At 40.2% G+C, this 14,987-nt stretch overlaps 1 protein-coding gene across 3 annotated transcripts in view; it reads left to right on the top strand.

Moving 5' to 3' along the window:
• The window catches only part of PDZRN4 (PDZ domain containing ring finger 4), a 240,483-nt gene extending 230,897 nt beyond the window's left edge, over nt 1-9,586 (top strand). For 2 of the 3 annotated variants that reach the window (XM_062020457.1, XM_010197521.2), the window contains 2 exons: nt 1,782-1,898; nt 8,060-9,586. In XM_062020457.1, the coding sequence (XP_061876441.1) occupies nt 1,782-1,898; nt 8,060-9,586 (1,644 nt within the window). The remainder of the gene's footprint in view (nt 1-1,781; nt 1,899-8,059) is intronic. The other variant, XM_062020472.1, reaches the window with a different exon arrangement.
• The last annotated feature ends 5,401 nt before the right edge of the window (nt 9,587-14,987 follow it).

Genomic DNA, 14,987 nt, shown 5'->3' with positions numbered 1-14,987 from the left:
GGAAATTCATTTGGGAGACGGGATTGTGCATCACTTATTTGTGGGTTTCTCTTTATTTCTCTTTTTGGGGGGTTATATTCCTTTGCATTATTGTTGTTATATCAATTTTGCTTTTTTTATTACATTTCATTTCATTTTAGTTAGTAAGCTGTTCTTATCTCAACACACAAGTTTTATATGTTTTTATTCCTGATTCTCCTCCCGATCTCACTGGAGTGGTGGTGGGAGGGGAATGAGAGAGCGGCTGCAGAGTGGTTAATTTGCTCTCTAGGGTTAAACCATGACAGTATCTTATGGTAGAGGAAGGCTGTATTCCTACTTCCCTTGGGGGGAAAAAAACCCCACAAAACAGGAGAATTAAACAAAATTAGTGGCCAGAATCATGTTTCACAGAATGGTTTGAAAGTCCTGTCATGGACAAACATAAAAATTACATGTCGTCAAGAAAAAAAAGCCTCCTTTTAATCTCAGACTCTTGGAGACTGGATTTTCCAAGGGAAATGGTGAAAGGCTAATGTTTTTGATAAGAGAAAGGAGTTCATTGGCATAGGTAAAAAGCACATCAGAGTTCACGAAAGAAATTGTTTCCTGCCAATACTCAGCTAGAAGTACCACACAGCATCAATCACACATTGTGTATCTTTGAGCTACTGCTTGCTGGTTTGGTTTAACTTTTCTGACGCATCTGTAGCCGGAGCTCTTCTGGTTTGGAGGCAGCTCTTCTGCTGTAGGTGTAGGCCTGTGTTACAGTGTTCTTCCTGTCTTGGGACATGAATAGCTGTTACTTTTGTAATTGCCTAATGCTGAGGCTTTCACTTTTTAGTACCTTTTTGTCACTTTCCTCTTGTGATTCCTTCAGCAGCCACAAAACAATGAACAGTTTCCTTCCACTACAATCCTGAGATTATAGCCAGGGGTGCCACTGACCAATATTTTCCTTTTCGATAGTGTGTCATCTGTCTTGGGATTACAGATACAAATGAATGTGTGCCATGTGCACACACGTGCTCACTGAACAAAATGGGAAGAATCACATTTTAGGCCAGGAGTGCCTGTTTTATCATTTTAGAAAGATGTGAAGGGTGCAAAGGTGGTGCAGGAAGGGGATGTACTCACTTGACATAGCATCCCCTCCTGTCCATTTGCAACACCGTCTTCACCCAATGTCTAAATATTATTTTACACTTGGGGAAAAAAAAAACAAACAAGCCTTGCTTCCAGGCACAGGGCAAGAACAAAAATAACCTCCCTTCAAGTCACCACATCTTTCTGTCACACCTCTGTTTGTTTATTTACCTGGAAGATCAATGAGAAAACAGTGACAGAAATGCAACATAAGGTTTCTATTGAGGTGGCGGCAGCAGGGCACAGCGCTGGGATGGAAGTTGTTAGAGGAAAGAGCCCAATTGCCTCCTGGCCCTATTAGCAACGTTGCCGCTCTTTCAGCGTGGGAGCTCTTGGCAGTAATGAACATGACAGCTTCAGGATTATGCGCGGCGCCTTTCATACCTTTTGAAAGGAAATAATGCCTGTGCTGTGCAGTCTCCTTCATTATGAGAGAAAATCAGTCATACTGTTTCAAGAAAGGATAAAAGGCACGAGTCCCTTTCTTTTTAATCCTTTTTCTTCTTCCCTTTCTGAGACACAAACTCCTACCGCCTGGCTTTCTGAAGAGAATCATTAGGATAAAAAGAACTAGTCAAGCATTGCCATTTGGGTTTACCCTGTTTAAGCATGTGTCCTTCCTAATGTAATATAATGTACTAATGTATTCTTTGCAGCTGGAGGAAGGGTGGCTGGATGATGAAAGGAATGAATTCTTGGAGGAGTTAAACTTGGAAATGTTGGAAGAGCAGCATAACGAAGTGATGCAGTACACAGCAAATGAGGTGGAGCAGGTAGGACTGCTACTAAACATATCATATGAAATTTTGCAAGGTATACTTTTTTATTAACAAAGAATAAAATGGTATACTGTAAAATGGAGTCAAAGGCTTTGATAGAATTCTGTCTCTAAAATGCTCTGAACTCTGCCAGGCTGTAGGTAAGGAAAAGGAGAACAACAGAGGCTTAGGCCTCATTTTTAATTGTTAGCAAACAATTTAGGAGATTTTTTTTAATGAATTGTATCAGTGTAGCAGCTAGAGCTCCAACCTGAGATAGATGCCCCTCCTGCTGTATGCATACAAGGTATGAGCCAGCTCTTGCACCAGAGAACTTGCGAAACAAGATGAAAGAGGTGTTTAAAATAAACAACAGGTGTTTTTGTAATACAAGTGTATTTTTCTTACACCGACAGCGCACAGCTCGGCATTTGTTTTGTTAATGGAGACAAATAAGCATATTGTTAGCATAGTCGCAGTTTGCTGCTATCCTGACTATTACCTGCCCATATGTGCTGTAAGCACTGTGACTATGGCAAAGATGCATGTGCATCCCCAGCCATACAGTTTCATTAAGACATGGGTCTTCTCAGTTGTACTTTATTACAGAGGGCATAAGTGACCTTATCCATGCCTGGATCAAATGATCTATTAGCATGCCGACCTGTGTGGAGCATAAGAAATAAAATCCATCTTCATCTCCCAGCTTCCGTGTATATGCAACTGGGGAGAAACTGTTTTTCCATCCACAGAAATTTGTGACTTCTACTTTTTTTCCCATTATGAATTGCTCAAAAGCAGAGCCTGAGGCATTTTCCTTTTAAGTGATGAGAGAGAGAAGTACTGTGAGAACCTTCCTTTCTCTGGAAACTAGGGAGCTTATTTGGCTAATGGGAGACCTGACTTCAAAAACCTAACTGCCTGGTCACACTGGGCGTCTGAGCATGCAGCTAACTTGTTTACTTCTTACCTCCTCTACAGCCATGATGCTAGGCTACTGACTAAGTGGTAGCTCAAAGCTATTCACTGTACATAAATATTCATTGGGACAGACACTGACAGAATAATTAAGTCAATTATCTGGAATATGGGAGATCAGATTACAAATCCTTGATATTATAAGCATTTAGTTATTTACACAAAGTCGAGTAACTCCAGGATCAGAGGTGAAAGGAGCTTTGCAACAGGTTTTATAATGGTCTTTTAGATACGACCCTCTTTTCCAGGCAGTGAGACATAGTGACTCATAGTGACTCCTTTGCATAGTGATGTGTTCAAAAAACACCCCTCTTCTGGTAGAAATTCTTGAGCAGATCTATCTACAAAGCCCTAATAGACCCTCACACAAAGTTTGAGACTTCTGAAATCACTTCACAGTTGGGACCTTCCACTCCCAAGTTCTTGTCAAGCTTTGGCTTTTTCACTGAATTTGGGTTGTGTGTCATGTTAATTACTGAACACAAGTATTTTCTGAGGTGTTTTCACAGAACCGTTGAGATTGTTTATTCCTCATTGCAACCTTATACTAAGGATATCTTTTTTCCCCCTATTGAGATTTTATGTTGCTGTAAAGAGATCCACACTTGAAAAAATTATGATCACTGTTCTCTGTTGGTGTCTGATGTTGGGTGACTTGAAGTAATTCTAGGACAGACAGATATGTCTTTGCTCTTCTGATGAGTAAACAAATCAACCAAATGCAGCTTAGTGTGTAATGGGGCATCAGTAATTTGTCTCTCTAGACTCTGTGGAGTGACTCAACAAGTCAAAAAACTGGTTCTTTACTCCTTGTTAGGCTGAGAAACTAGCAGTTTCCTACAGAGAATCAGATAATCCATCAGAGCAATGAAATCACTCTTGCTGCTGCTGCCAGTGGCCAAGCTGAGTATCTTCAAGCTCCCCAGTTGGCTGTGGAGATTTCATTCCAACGCCAGCCTTGATTTTGTAAACCAAAACATAGTCCTCTGGCTTCTTATGAATCTTGCAAGTTGCAGGAATGAATACACAATACAGCAGAATATCCTTCTAAATATGAGTCTGTTTTACGGTATGCCATTTTAACATTTAGAATCATAGAATCATTTCAGTTGGAAGAGACCTTTAAGATCATCGAGTCCCAGCGCTATCAACCACTAGACTATTTCCTGAGTGCAGCATCCACCGATCTCTTAAACACCTCCAGGGACGGTGACTCCACCACCTCCCTGGGCAGCTCGTTCCAATGCCTGACAACCCCTTCAGTTTAGTTGTGAGCTGTCACAGAAAAAATTGGTACAGTTTGTAATAGAAGACTTGAGTAGATAGTCATGTCTTTTCTGTATGTTTTTGAGACACTCCACAGAATTCAATCAAAAAATTGTATCTTCTTTTTATAGAATAGTCTAATAAACCTTGAGGAAAGATGTGATTCTCCATTTCTTATAAGTCATTGTATTCCTTCCCCTTTACAACATCACAGTTCATTGTGCAACAGAGATAACTCTCAGAAGAATACCATACATTTGCCATGCAGAAATTCTTATCAGTATCATGGAATATATCAAAACCTATTAAGAAGAGAAAGAATTGGATTAAAAAAAAAATCATTTCTGTTCATTCAAAGCTCAAATGCAGTGAAAATATCTGAGGGAAATTTTCTTTGAGAGAAGCCTGTTTTAAAAGAATGGCATTGTTTCTAGAAGAGCATTTTCCCTTTTAGTGTACCATTGAAATCAAACCCAATCTTCCCTCGTGGCTAGAATACCTTGTGTTTAGTCTGCCACTGGAGATTCCTCTCACTGCAGTTGATCTCCTTCTCACTGTCAGAGTCAGACTGGAGTAGCCCAGTGGCTGTGTTTATTAAAGCCTTTGAGTGAGTCTCTGCCTTCAGACTCTACTAGCAGTCTGGGTTTTGATTCTGAATATATATCATAAATTATAAAATGAGAGCAGAACGGTATCCAAATTCCTGCAAGATTGGCCATTTTATAGGCATGAATGCTTGCTGGAGCTGAAATGCAGAATCTTTTGAGGTTCATTTATTGCTTGATTGTACACACTGCCAAGTTTGCCATCTCGTTATCAGAGTTCTCACTGCAAAGATGAGGCCTAAGGAGCCCTTTGGTATTTCAAACAGAAGTAATTGTTGAAGAGATTGACAAGGTTGAAAACAAACGCTTTGTTTGGAATAGATAATAGATAACACTGACAAAAACAACAAGGCACTGATAGCTGGAGACTCTCTCTTGTTTTTCAGAAGGGACTTAACCTGGAATTAGGCTTGCTGCTTTTCAAAATAAAATTAAAATAATCTAATGTTGTAAAAAAAGCTCAAGTCTGCACATGCATAGGAGCTCTGGCAAGTATGACAAGTCCAGGACAGAAATGCTAGGGGCTACCTTACTTGAGTCACAGTGAATTTAAAAACAAAAATGATCTCAAAAACATACGGTACAAAAAGTATCTATATTACTTTCCATTTTCTTAATGGAACTAGCTGCTAATGTCTGTATATCGGGGAAAGGTTTAACATGATATGAATATCTGCTTGAGGATGAGAAGAATCTGATTGTACAGGCACTTCTACAGGCTCCTGACAGGGAGAAGAACCCAAAGTGACTACCTGATACTCAGGTGACAGCACTATTGATATATTTGGTAAAATCAATCCCATCCATCTGATTTATGTTGGCTTGGATGGATGCATTCTTCATTGGGTGGAAAACTGGCTGGACAGCCAGACTCAGAGAGTGGTGGGCAATGGAGTTAAATCCAGTTGGTGGCCAGCCACCAGCGGTGTTCCTAAGGGCTCAGTGCTGGGGCCTGTTCTGCTTAACATCTTTCTCTGGATGAGGGGATTGAGTGCACTCTCAGTAAGATGGCAGATGATACAAGGCTGGGCAGGAGCTTAGATGGGCTTGAGGGCAGGAAGCCTCTTCAGAGAGACCTGGACAGGCTGAATCAATGAGGCCAACTGTATGAGGTTTAAAAGTAATGATAATACTCTTTTTTCTGGTTACTCTTGTTTTTCATGAAGAACTGTCAAGACATTAGGGTTTTATTCCTGTGTAAAATATAACATTTTAGGACTCTTAAAAAACACATGGTGTGGGAAAACATGGCATTCATGCCACTTCTCTAGCTACTCATGAAAATGAAGCTAAAGTGTTGCAGCTGCTTTGGAGAAATATAACAAAAGCCTCAATAAATAATCTTCCAATGTACTTTATAGATCTTCTCAGTAATGCATAAGATGAGGAAAAGAGCAGTAGGTAAATTATAATTATATAGCAATTCTACAGTAGTTAACTATTTAGACTATTGGCACTACTCTTCATATTGCTCCTTCCTGTGACAAGATACTCTTTATCTTTTTAGAGCAGAAAAGTAGAAAGATCTGAGAGGATCTCAGATAAAGAAAATATGTACCAATTAATTTTAAAGACTTGTAGTATTTGCGTTAAAATCTTCCTTTCTCATTTGGAGTTTCAAAACCTAATTTCTAGAAAATTCTGACCCCATGACATCAGGAAACACTGAACCTTTGCATGATCCCTTGGATAACACTGAATACGTTCTGTCCCATGATGTTTAAATTCAAGGGAAGAGTTTCCATTTGGGGAGAGTGAGAGGAAGTAGCTGGCACATTGCCAACGTGGCTACCAGAGCAAGATGAGAATTATGCATTTATTGTGCATTTTGTTATCAGCTTCAAGTTGTATGTGCCAAAGGATCAGTATAAAATGTATGCTACAATTTTAAAGATTTTCTTTGCATATTTTGTCTGACAACAGATTGCTAAAACATCTTTTCTGACATTTTTAACTGGTCTGTCACAGACACTGAATTCTCCTGGTGTTGTTTCTTTCAATATTTCTTTTATTCCACTATTACATTGTGTTTAGGGTTATTTCTAGTTATTTCTAGTTTTCTGAGACTAGACGATTATTTTTTCCTAACAATTGAAGAAAGGAAACCAGATGAAGGGGGTATGATCATGAGATGCACTTGAAGAGAGAAAAAAATATGCGATAGCAGACACGTTTTCATCCCGTTTTACTGTCTGTCAAAGTAGAGAAAAAGGGAATAATGACAGCGGCCTCTTTGAATTTCTTTCCTTTCACTGGGTGTGCTGTACCTTTTTTCTCCCTTGATTATTACTGCTATCATAGATAATTATGTAATTACACTTCCTGAAAGAGAAACACCGTTTGTTTGGTACTATGTACACTTAGATATTTGGCAAACAGGCCATATGAATTGCACTCTGCATGACTCTGCTTATCCAGTTCAAAAAATAGAAAGTGTCCTGTCACTTCAGAGAGGTATTATCTCACATTCTTTGAGAATATAAATAGGTTGAGATTGTAAATAGGTTAGGTACCATGAGTGGAGTGTGAATTAAAAAACAATAGCCTGAAAGCTTGACTTTATGCCCATGGTGAGCACTCAGTGTTGTTCTACCCTTAATGGTAAAAGGCTCTTTTTATTTCTAAGGAATTTAAACTCTAACTAGCAAACACAAATGGTCTCCAGGGACGCAGCAGAGAGAAGTCTGCTTGAGCAAAATTCTAGAATTCAAAATGAAAAGGGTTTTGGAAACAGACTACTGCAAACAAGAAGTGTAATGGAAGGTGTAGTGGAACAGGCTAGCCCTCTGCAGGCATCAACCCTGCCCGTCTCCAAGGAGCAAACAAGGTGTTCACTGGTTTAAAAAGAAAAAACAACCAGTAGTCTTTTCAAATCTTCTTTGATTGTACTAGTCATTGTTTGACTGGCTGCTTGCTTGATGATTTTTTTAAGTGGTACCAATAGAGAAGCTTTTTCACAAGTCTGAGAAGATTTCAGCTCTACCAGTCTCTGGCCATCATCCAGAATCGAAACCAGTGCACCATCTGGTGATAATTATCTTTAAGCACTGCAAAGAGATGGCTTAGCTAGAGGTGGAAACATTTCTTTATGGACTTTAGAAGGTATGTCACTAGTGCAGTAATTCACCTAGTGCACTCGATATGGCCACCACAGCATGTCTCAGAAATGTTTAAAAGCTATAAGCAATAGGACTGCTGTTTAGTGATCTGTTTTTATTCAGCTTAAATCAGATTCTAGCTGTTTAAGCAAAATAGGTCTGGAAAATATTCTCATGTAATATGGTCTGCATTTGATAATCATCTTGATTTACTCTTTTTTTTTTTTAGCCAAAGAAACTTGAAGAGGAGGATGGCACTACAGACACTGCAACCTCATCGTCCAACAATCATGAGAAGGACAGTGGAGTGGGACCTACAGATGAAAGTCTACGTAATGATGAGAGCTCGGAGCAAGAAAATGTACCTGAGGAGCAGAACAGTGCTACCCTGCAGAGCAAACGGGGGCTGGGCCACAGCCAAGATACTTTAGGAAGCGTTGACCTCCAGTGCAACGAAAGCTTTGTGTCTGGGGAATACATTGAATCTGATTTCATAGGAAACCCAGAGGAGGAATGTGAAAGGTTTCGACAGCTGTTGGAACTGAAGTGCAAGATTCGAAACCATGGGGAGTATGACTTGTATTACTCAAGCAGCATGATCGAGTGCAACAGAAGAGAGCAAGATGGAGTGGAGCATGAGCTACAGCTACTCAATGAGGAGCTGAGGAACATTGAACTTGAATGTCAGAATATTATGCAAGCTCACCGGCTCCAAAAGGTGAGGGATCAGTACGAAGACATTTGGGCTTTACATGATGAAGGGTTCAGGAATTATAACACCAGCATAGATGTACAAAGAGGCAAACTGGATGACATCATGGAGCACCCTGAGAAGTCTGACAAGGACAGCTCCAGCGCCTACAACACAGCTGAAAGTTGCAGGAGCACTCCACTGACAGTGGAGCGATCCCCTGATAATTCTCTCCAGAGAATGATCAGTATAACCAATAGGAAAAACTTGAGGAGCACAGTCGTGGCTAATCAGTCATCCTCAGGACACAGCAACAAGGAAACAACCTCAGCCAAAACCAAACCCATTGAGCAAAACAGTGCTGCTGAGAATGCAGTAGTGGCATCAGAAAGCGGGAAATTCACAGACCAGGAAAAGCAGAGTGGTGAGCACATTCCCTACCTGTCTCCATATCACAGCTCTTCTTACAGGTATGGGAATATACCTGCTCATGCAAAGCACTATCAGAGCTATATGCAGCTGATCCAGCAGAAGTCTGCTGTGGAGTACGCCCAAAGCCAGCTCAGCCTGGTGAGCATGTGCAAGGACTCCCAGAAGTGTGCAGAGCCCAAGATGGAATGGAAAGTGAAAATAAGGAGTGATGGGACGAGGTACATTACAAAGAGACCAGTTCGAGACAGAATCCTGAAGGAACGTGCCTTAAAAATTAAAGAGGAGCGCAGCGGGATGACGACGGATGATGATACAATGAGTGAGATGAAGATGGGTCGCTACTGGAGCAAAGAAGAGCGGAAGCAGCATTTGGTGCGAGCTAAGGAGCAGAGGCGGCGGCGGGAGTTCATGATGAGGAGCAGGCTGGAGTGTCTTAAGGAAAGCCCACAGAGTGGCAGTGAGGGCAAAAAGGAAATAAACATCATTGAACTGAGTCACAAAAAGATGATGAAAAAGAGAAACAAGAAAATCTTGGACAACTGGATGACAATCCAAGAACTGATGACACATGGTGCTAAATCTCCAGATGGCACAAGAGTGCACAATGCCTTTTTATCAGTTACTACTGTATGAACACAACTGCTTTCAGAGAGTATACTACCAGTTTAGGTAGAGTACGATTGCCTCGTTCAATGTGGCATTTTTATATATTTCATGACTGTTTATAGTTTGATTTTTTTTGTAAGCAATTTTTCATTTGTTTTTCATATAATGGTACCTTCTTTATCTGGCAGTCTTTCTTTATCCTGAAATATATTCATATTATTCATTTGTAGAAAAAAAAAAAGAAAATAAAAAGAAAGGAAAACAAAAAAAAAAAAGTGGAGAAACCAATTACTTTCTTAACCTAATACATATCTGGTAACTTAAGATCTGTATTTATTTCTCTAGCTTTCTTTTTTCTACTTTAGTAACAATACAATACCAAAACAAATCACTTTATACTGTATCCTTGTCTTAACAAGTTTTAAAGTTTTACATCTTAGATTGCATCTGTTTATAAATCATATGCCACATCCCATCTTATAGATAAGAATGACATTTTTCCAACTACACATTGTACAGTACATTTAATCTGTAAATTGCAATTGTATTTGTCCAAGTAAAGTGTAGGTGGGCAATTTTCCTGTGTTATGTAGTGGCATTGGTCATGTAGTTGGACAGTATGTGATAATTGTGAAGATGAAAGAGAAATAAATTATTGCTTATCTTTAAGAAAAAAAAAGTCAAGAGCTTTTTTATTTAAATTTTATTTAAATTGAGCATTTGCCTTTGAAGAATGAGTCGTTTCACCATGCATGATATTTACAGCACACAGAGGTTTCAAAAACACATGACACAATTCTGCAGACTAGTTCCTACAAATTAGGAGTGAATGGGTCTTTGCCTTTTACTCACTTGCTATTATTAGTTGATTGAATTACTTGTTGATATATTACTGTGTTGCATGCTGATAAGTAACTACTGTGAGTCCTTTCCCTGTCTGAGCTTGCTATTTTTACTACGCATACAAAACATAGAGCATATGCCTGTTTATCTTGTGCAAGAAAAGTTAGCAGTGTCCATCACTGATGTTTTCATAGGACGTGAGTTAAGGAAAACTAAAGAATAGAAGACAACTAAATGAGTTAAGGGTTCAACTTTCTTATGGAGTAGCAGTCAAGTCTTTTAGAAGAGCCCCGGTGGGAGCTGTCTGGGGCTCAGCATCAAGGGAAACTTGCTGTCTGGATGCCTGATGGAATCTCTTTGGCAGCAGAGACATCTCATCTTTGGAGCTGCTGCTGCTGGCAGCCCAGTGAGTTACAGTACATTGAAATGAGAGTCTTGAGCAGTCAGCAGGGTCCAAGACTTTGCCTAATAGCCTCATTTTTGTTGTCCCTGTGCATGACTTAACAGCAGTTGCTAACTGATGGGATTGCGTTCCATAGCAGGATTAGTTGCTGAAGTCACTTGGCATCAGGCTTTGAAAGATTCACTTAAAATATCTAATACTGGAAATCAGTTGTTTTCTAGCCACTTTTGGCACCAATAGGCATTGGCAGCACTCTTTGCATCTCCAGGCATGTAAATAACATAAGAACACTGCGCCCCATGGGCTTCGAAAAATTATGCCACTGACAGTTCCCAGTTTGATAATCAGAAAAGTCTCCCCACCAGCCTCAAATCATACTAAATCCTCACTGAGCACACAGCTGTTCATATGCAATGAAAGATGTTTCCACTGTTTCCCATAATCTTAGAAATAGTGTGGAATCCAAGGTCAGAAAGTTGATACAGGGTGACACAATATTGCTTCAAGGGGCTATTACCAGATTGTCCCTCCAGGAGAGCCAGGGAATTGTCTTCAGCCAACCTGAGTCATCTAGAAAGGTACACAATCTTCTGGAGACATCAAAGCACAGAGATTTGGCTGTTTTCCTCATTCCTTTCACAGAATCACAGAATCTCAAGGTCTGGAAGGGACCTCAAAAGATCATCTAGTCCAACCCCCTCTGCCAGAGCAGGACTACCTAGAGTAGGTCTCACAGGAACTCATCCAGGTGGGTTTTGAATGACCCAGAAAAGGAGACTCCACAACCCCACACTCTTAAAAACAAGTCTCTGTCCTAATCAGAGTTCAGCTGCCGTCAGCTCCAGGTAATGGCTAGTGTTATGCCTTTCCTTCAGACGTACTTACTGTTTACTTCCCATTATTAGGTCACATCTCAGAGCTTCTCTCAAATTATTATGGCACCCAAATTCAGAAAACAACATGAATCTTCAGAAAATTGAATATCATTATTTCATCACTGAGAAATAAAAGTGGGAAAATCCATATCTAACTAGGTAAAAGATCCAACTGGAGTCAGGGGGAGGAGGGGACAAAACAGGACAATGCTTAAGTAATAGAGAATTATTAGAGAAAAAAATAAACAGTATTTTTAGCAATGATATAGTGATAACCTGTAAATGGAAATGCATGCAAATCTGAGGAGACTTGTCAAAATCTAGTGAGAGAGGAAGATAAGACCAAGAGGTGATACAGTATTGCTACTGGTGGCACACCATGACATGGTATCTACCTGGCACATGCCTGGCAGAGCTTCTCAGCCACCTTCTCCCTCCTTTTTCACCTGCTGGAATTGCATGTCCCTACCCAATCCTTAATTAAAAAAAGCTAGAGAGTTTCCTCCAGCTCATGGTTTTCTCTCTTTTTTTTTTTTTCTTAGCTAGGGTTATTAAGCAATGTTTCCTTTTTTTCCATAAGCAGTCTTTGGGAGTAGAAATGTTGTGGTTTGCCGTGTTGAAAGGCCTCGATTGTTCCTATCAACATGGAAAATAAAATGTAGGCCCAGACTGGGACGGCAGGGTCACCTGGGGTGTTTACACAGAGCGGCTCTGGATGGTGACTCTTTTAGTGCTCATTGCTCTCAGCTGGGTTCTCTGTAGGGCAGGACTTGATGTTGTGCTCCCTCATCCCAGCAGTTCTTTATCAGTGAAATTCCAGATGCAGTTTAGTCCTGCATATACATTTTTTTACCAAATGTTGTATTTTTAAATGAGCAAAACAACACTCTTGCACCAAGGCAAATTTTAAAAAGTACATTTAATGTTGTCATAAATCTTTACAGAGGAAAAGGCTTGTCATGAGAACTGGGTGTTTTTCGTATGAAGGAACATAAAACAGAGCTTGCTTAAGAGGTTGCTTGCAGCTCTGGGATAAAGAGCAGAAAGCAGGGAAGAGGAGCTGCATAGGTATGTTATTATGGCCCCATCACTGCTGAGGAAGGAGTTAATGTCCCACTCATCCTTTCCCCAGCCCTAGTATCTGGCTGACACCAGCAGGAGGTAATTTTTCCTATGAAGCCAGCAAGATGGCCTTGTAAAAAAAGGTATCTTGTGTCACTTGACAGCTGTATTGCCAGCTGATTTAGGAGCGTTACTCACTATAAGTAAGGTGATCCTTGGATCTTCCTCTGCACCATAAGTATCCTTAAAGTAAAAATGATGTTTTTGGTATGATCAGGACAGTAAATTTACTGCATCAAATGATTATGTTTTCAAAGGAAAGAAACTGATAATGCTATCTGAATTGAGATTAAATCTAGCCTGTGCTTGATCCATTGCCCTGTAAGAGGGCTACAAGGATCTCAGAAGAGATGATACAGCAACTTTAGCATTGTGCTTTCTGAACTTGAAATTGAATTATTCATTAATATCATGATGCTTGACCTTTTTCTTTTTTTCTTTTTTTTAATTTAACTAGTGTTCATTTCCAGCCTCTGTTTCTTGGTACAAATTATAGGACAGCACCCTTGGTGCCTGACATGGCTTCAGTGCTAAAATACCTTCTGATTCAAGGCTGGAATTACTCCAGGTTTTGTTTTACTTGGGTTCTTAACCTTTAAGCTGCTAATCACAAACATGTATGTACTAAGTGCTCTATTAATATCCATTTTATGGACCTACTGCTTTTTTTTTAGAGCATTAAATTCTCTTGAGGAACGAGGATAAAATGAATGAGATAGAGACTGGCATTTGGCTAAAGGGAAACAGAGCAGCTGTCATAAACCTGGTGGTGTAACCCACTAAGAGAGGCCAATTGGCTCATGAGTGCTGCAGAAGAAAGTAAATTATGGAGGGATCATGAACAGGTTTGGGTTTTGGGTTTCTTTAAATGCCTTGCTCTGAAGCATTTTTTGCTTTTTAAAGAAGAGCATTCCCCTTGTATTGCTGAATTTGTGAGGCTGAGCATTTTGCTCTACCTTTTAGTTACAGATAACTGTCGTGTACAAATTTTGCCTAAGTTTTCAGATGTCATTAATCTTACCCTAATGTCAACTCCTACATGAACAGTGACTGGCTTTGGATGGCACCCCTGAGATGAAGTGCGATCTGGGAATTTGGGATCTGTGTGTCAAGACAGCCAATCCAAGTGTAGGTCTTGGGCCCTTCTTGGGAGCAAGCAGGTGCCTGTCCTCCTAGGCGAAGGGTCCAGCTCTTGCTCTGAAGATTTTCAGCTAGGGGCAGCTTTTCCTGCTCCTGGCAATTAAGGATCTTGACTTCTCTGGCCCAATTCATGTATTTCCGAGCAAGGAAAAAATGGTGTTTGTGTAGCAGTTCAAAATGTTGATACCAGACAGGTTAAGAAGTGAAATTATTCTGTTGTAAAGATTACTTAGATGGCGAAGACTACTTGAAAATGAAATACTGTTTGGCCAGTGAGCCATGTTAGACAGATATTTATAAATACTTTTTGTTTGTTTGTTTGGGGTTTTTTTTGTTACAGACAAGATGAAGTAGCTCAAAGGAAAGGATAGCCTCATATACCATCCTTGGTGTGACAGCTGTAGGTAGTGGGGCTGAGCTACAGGCATGATGTTGACTACTAATAGGAACTGTAAAGTAAAACTGACAGTTTAGTTGCATGCTTATGTATGTGTTGCCTTTCACACTCACTAGACCATGGGGAGCAGCAGAGCACAGGACTTAGTCTTCACTGACTAATTAGTCCATCTCATGCTGATATTCCCTGCTGAAGTCCCAAAACAGTATCCTCTAGCATCCCAAAATCAAGAAGTGACAATGTCATTCAGGAGATTAACATCCCAGCACTATGTGTTCTGGCATATACTGAAGAAATATTTCAATCAGCAATGTTTCACGGAGAAAATGTAGGCCATGTCCTATTCCAGACTAGTTGATGGTGTAGGTATGAGCTTCTAACTTTTCTTTTCTTACCTTCCTTCCTTCCTTCCTTCCTTCCTTCCTTCCTTCCTTCCTTCCTTCCTTCCTTCCTTCCTCCCTCCCTCCCTTCTTCCTTTCCTCTCATCCTCCCTTCCCTCCCTCCAGCCCTCTCTTCCCTCCTTCCTCCTTCCCTCTATCCACCTCACCATCAAACCTCTTAACTTTAATTCCTTGTCTTAAATCTACTTGGAAACATCTACACTGCAATTAGCATTGGACATACTGTGGTATTTCTTCTTCCAGTACA

The sequence above is a fragment of the Colius striatus genome, chromosome 1 (assembly GCF_028858725.1).
Source record: "Colius striatus isolate bColStr4 chromosome 1, bColStr4.1.hap1, whole genome shotgun sequence".
Lineage (NCBI taxonomy): Eukaryota > Metazoa > Chordata > Aves > Coliiformes > Coliidae > Colius > Colius striatus.
This window is presented reverse-complemented; position numbering and strand designations above follow the sequence as displayed.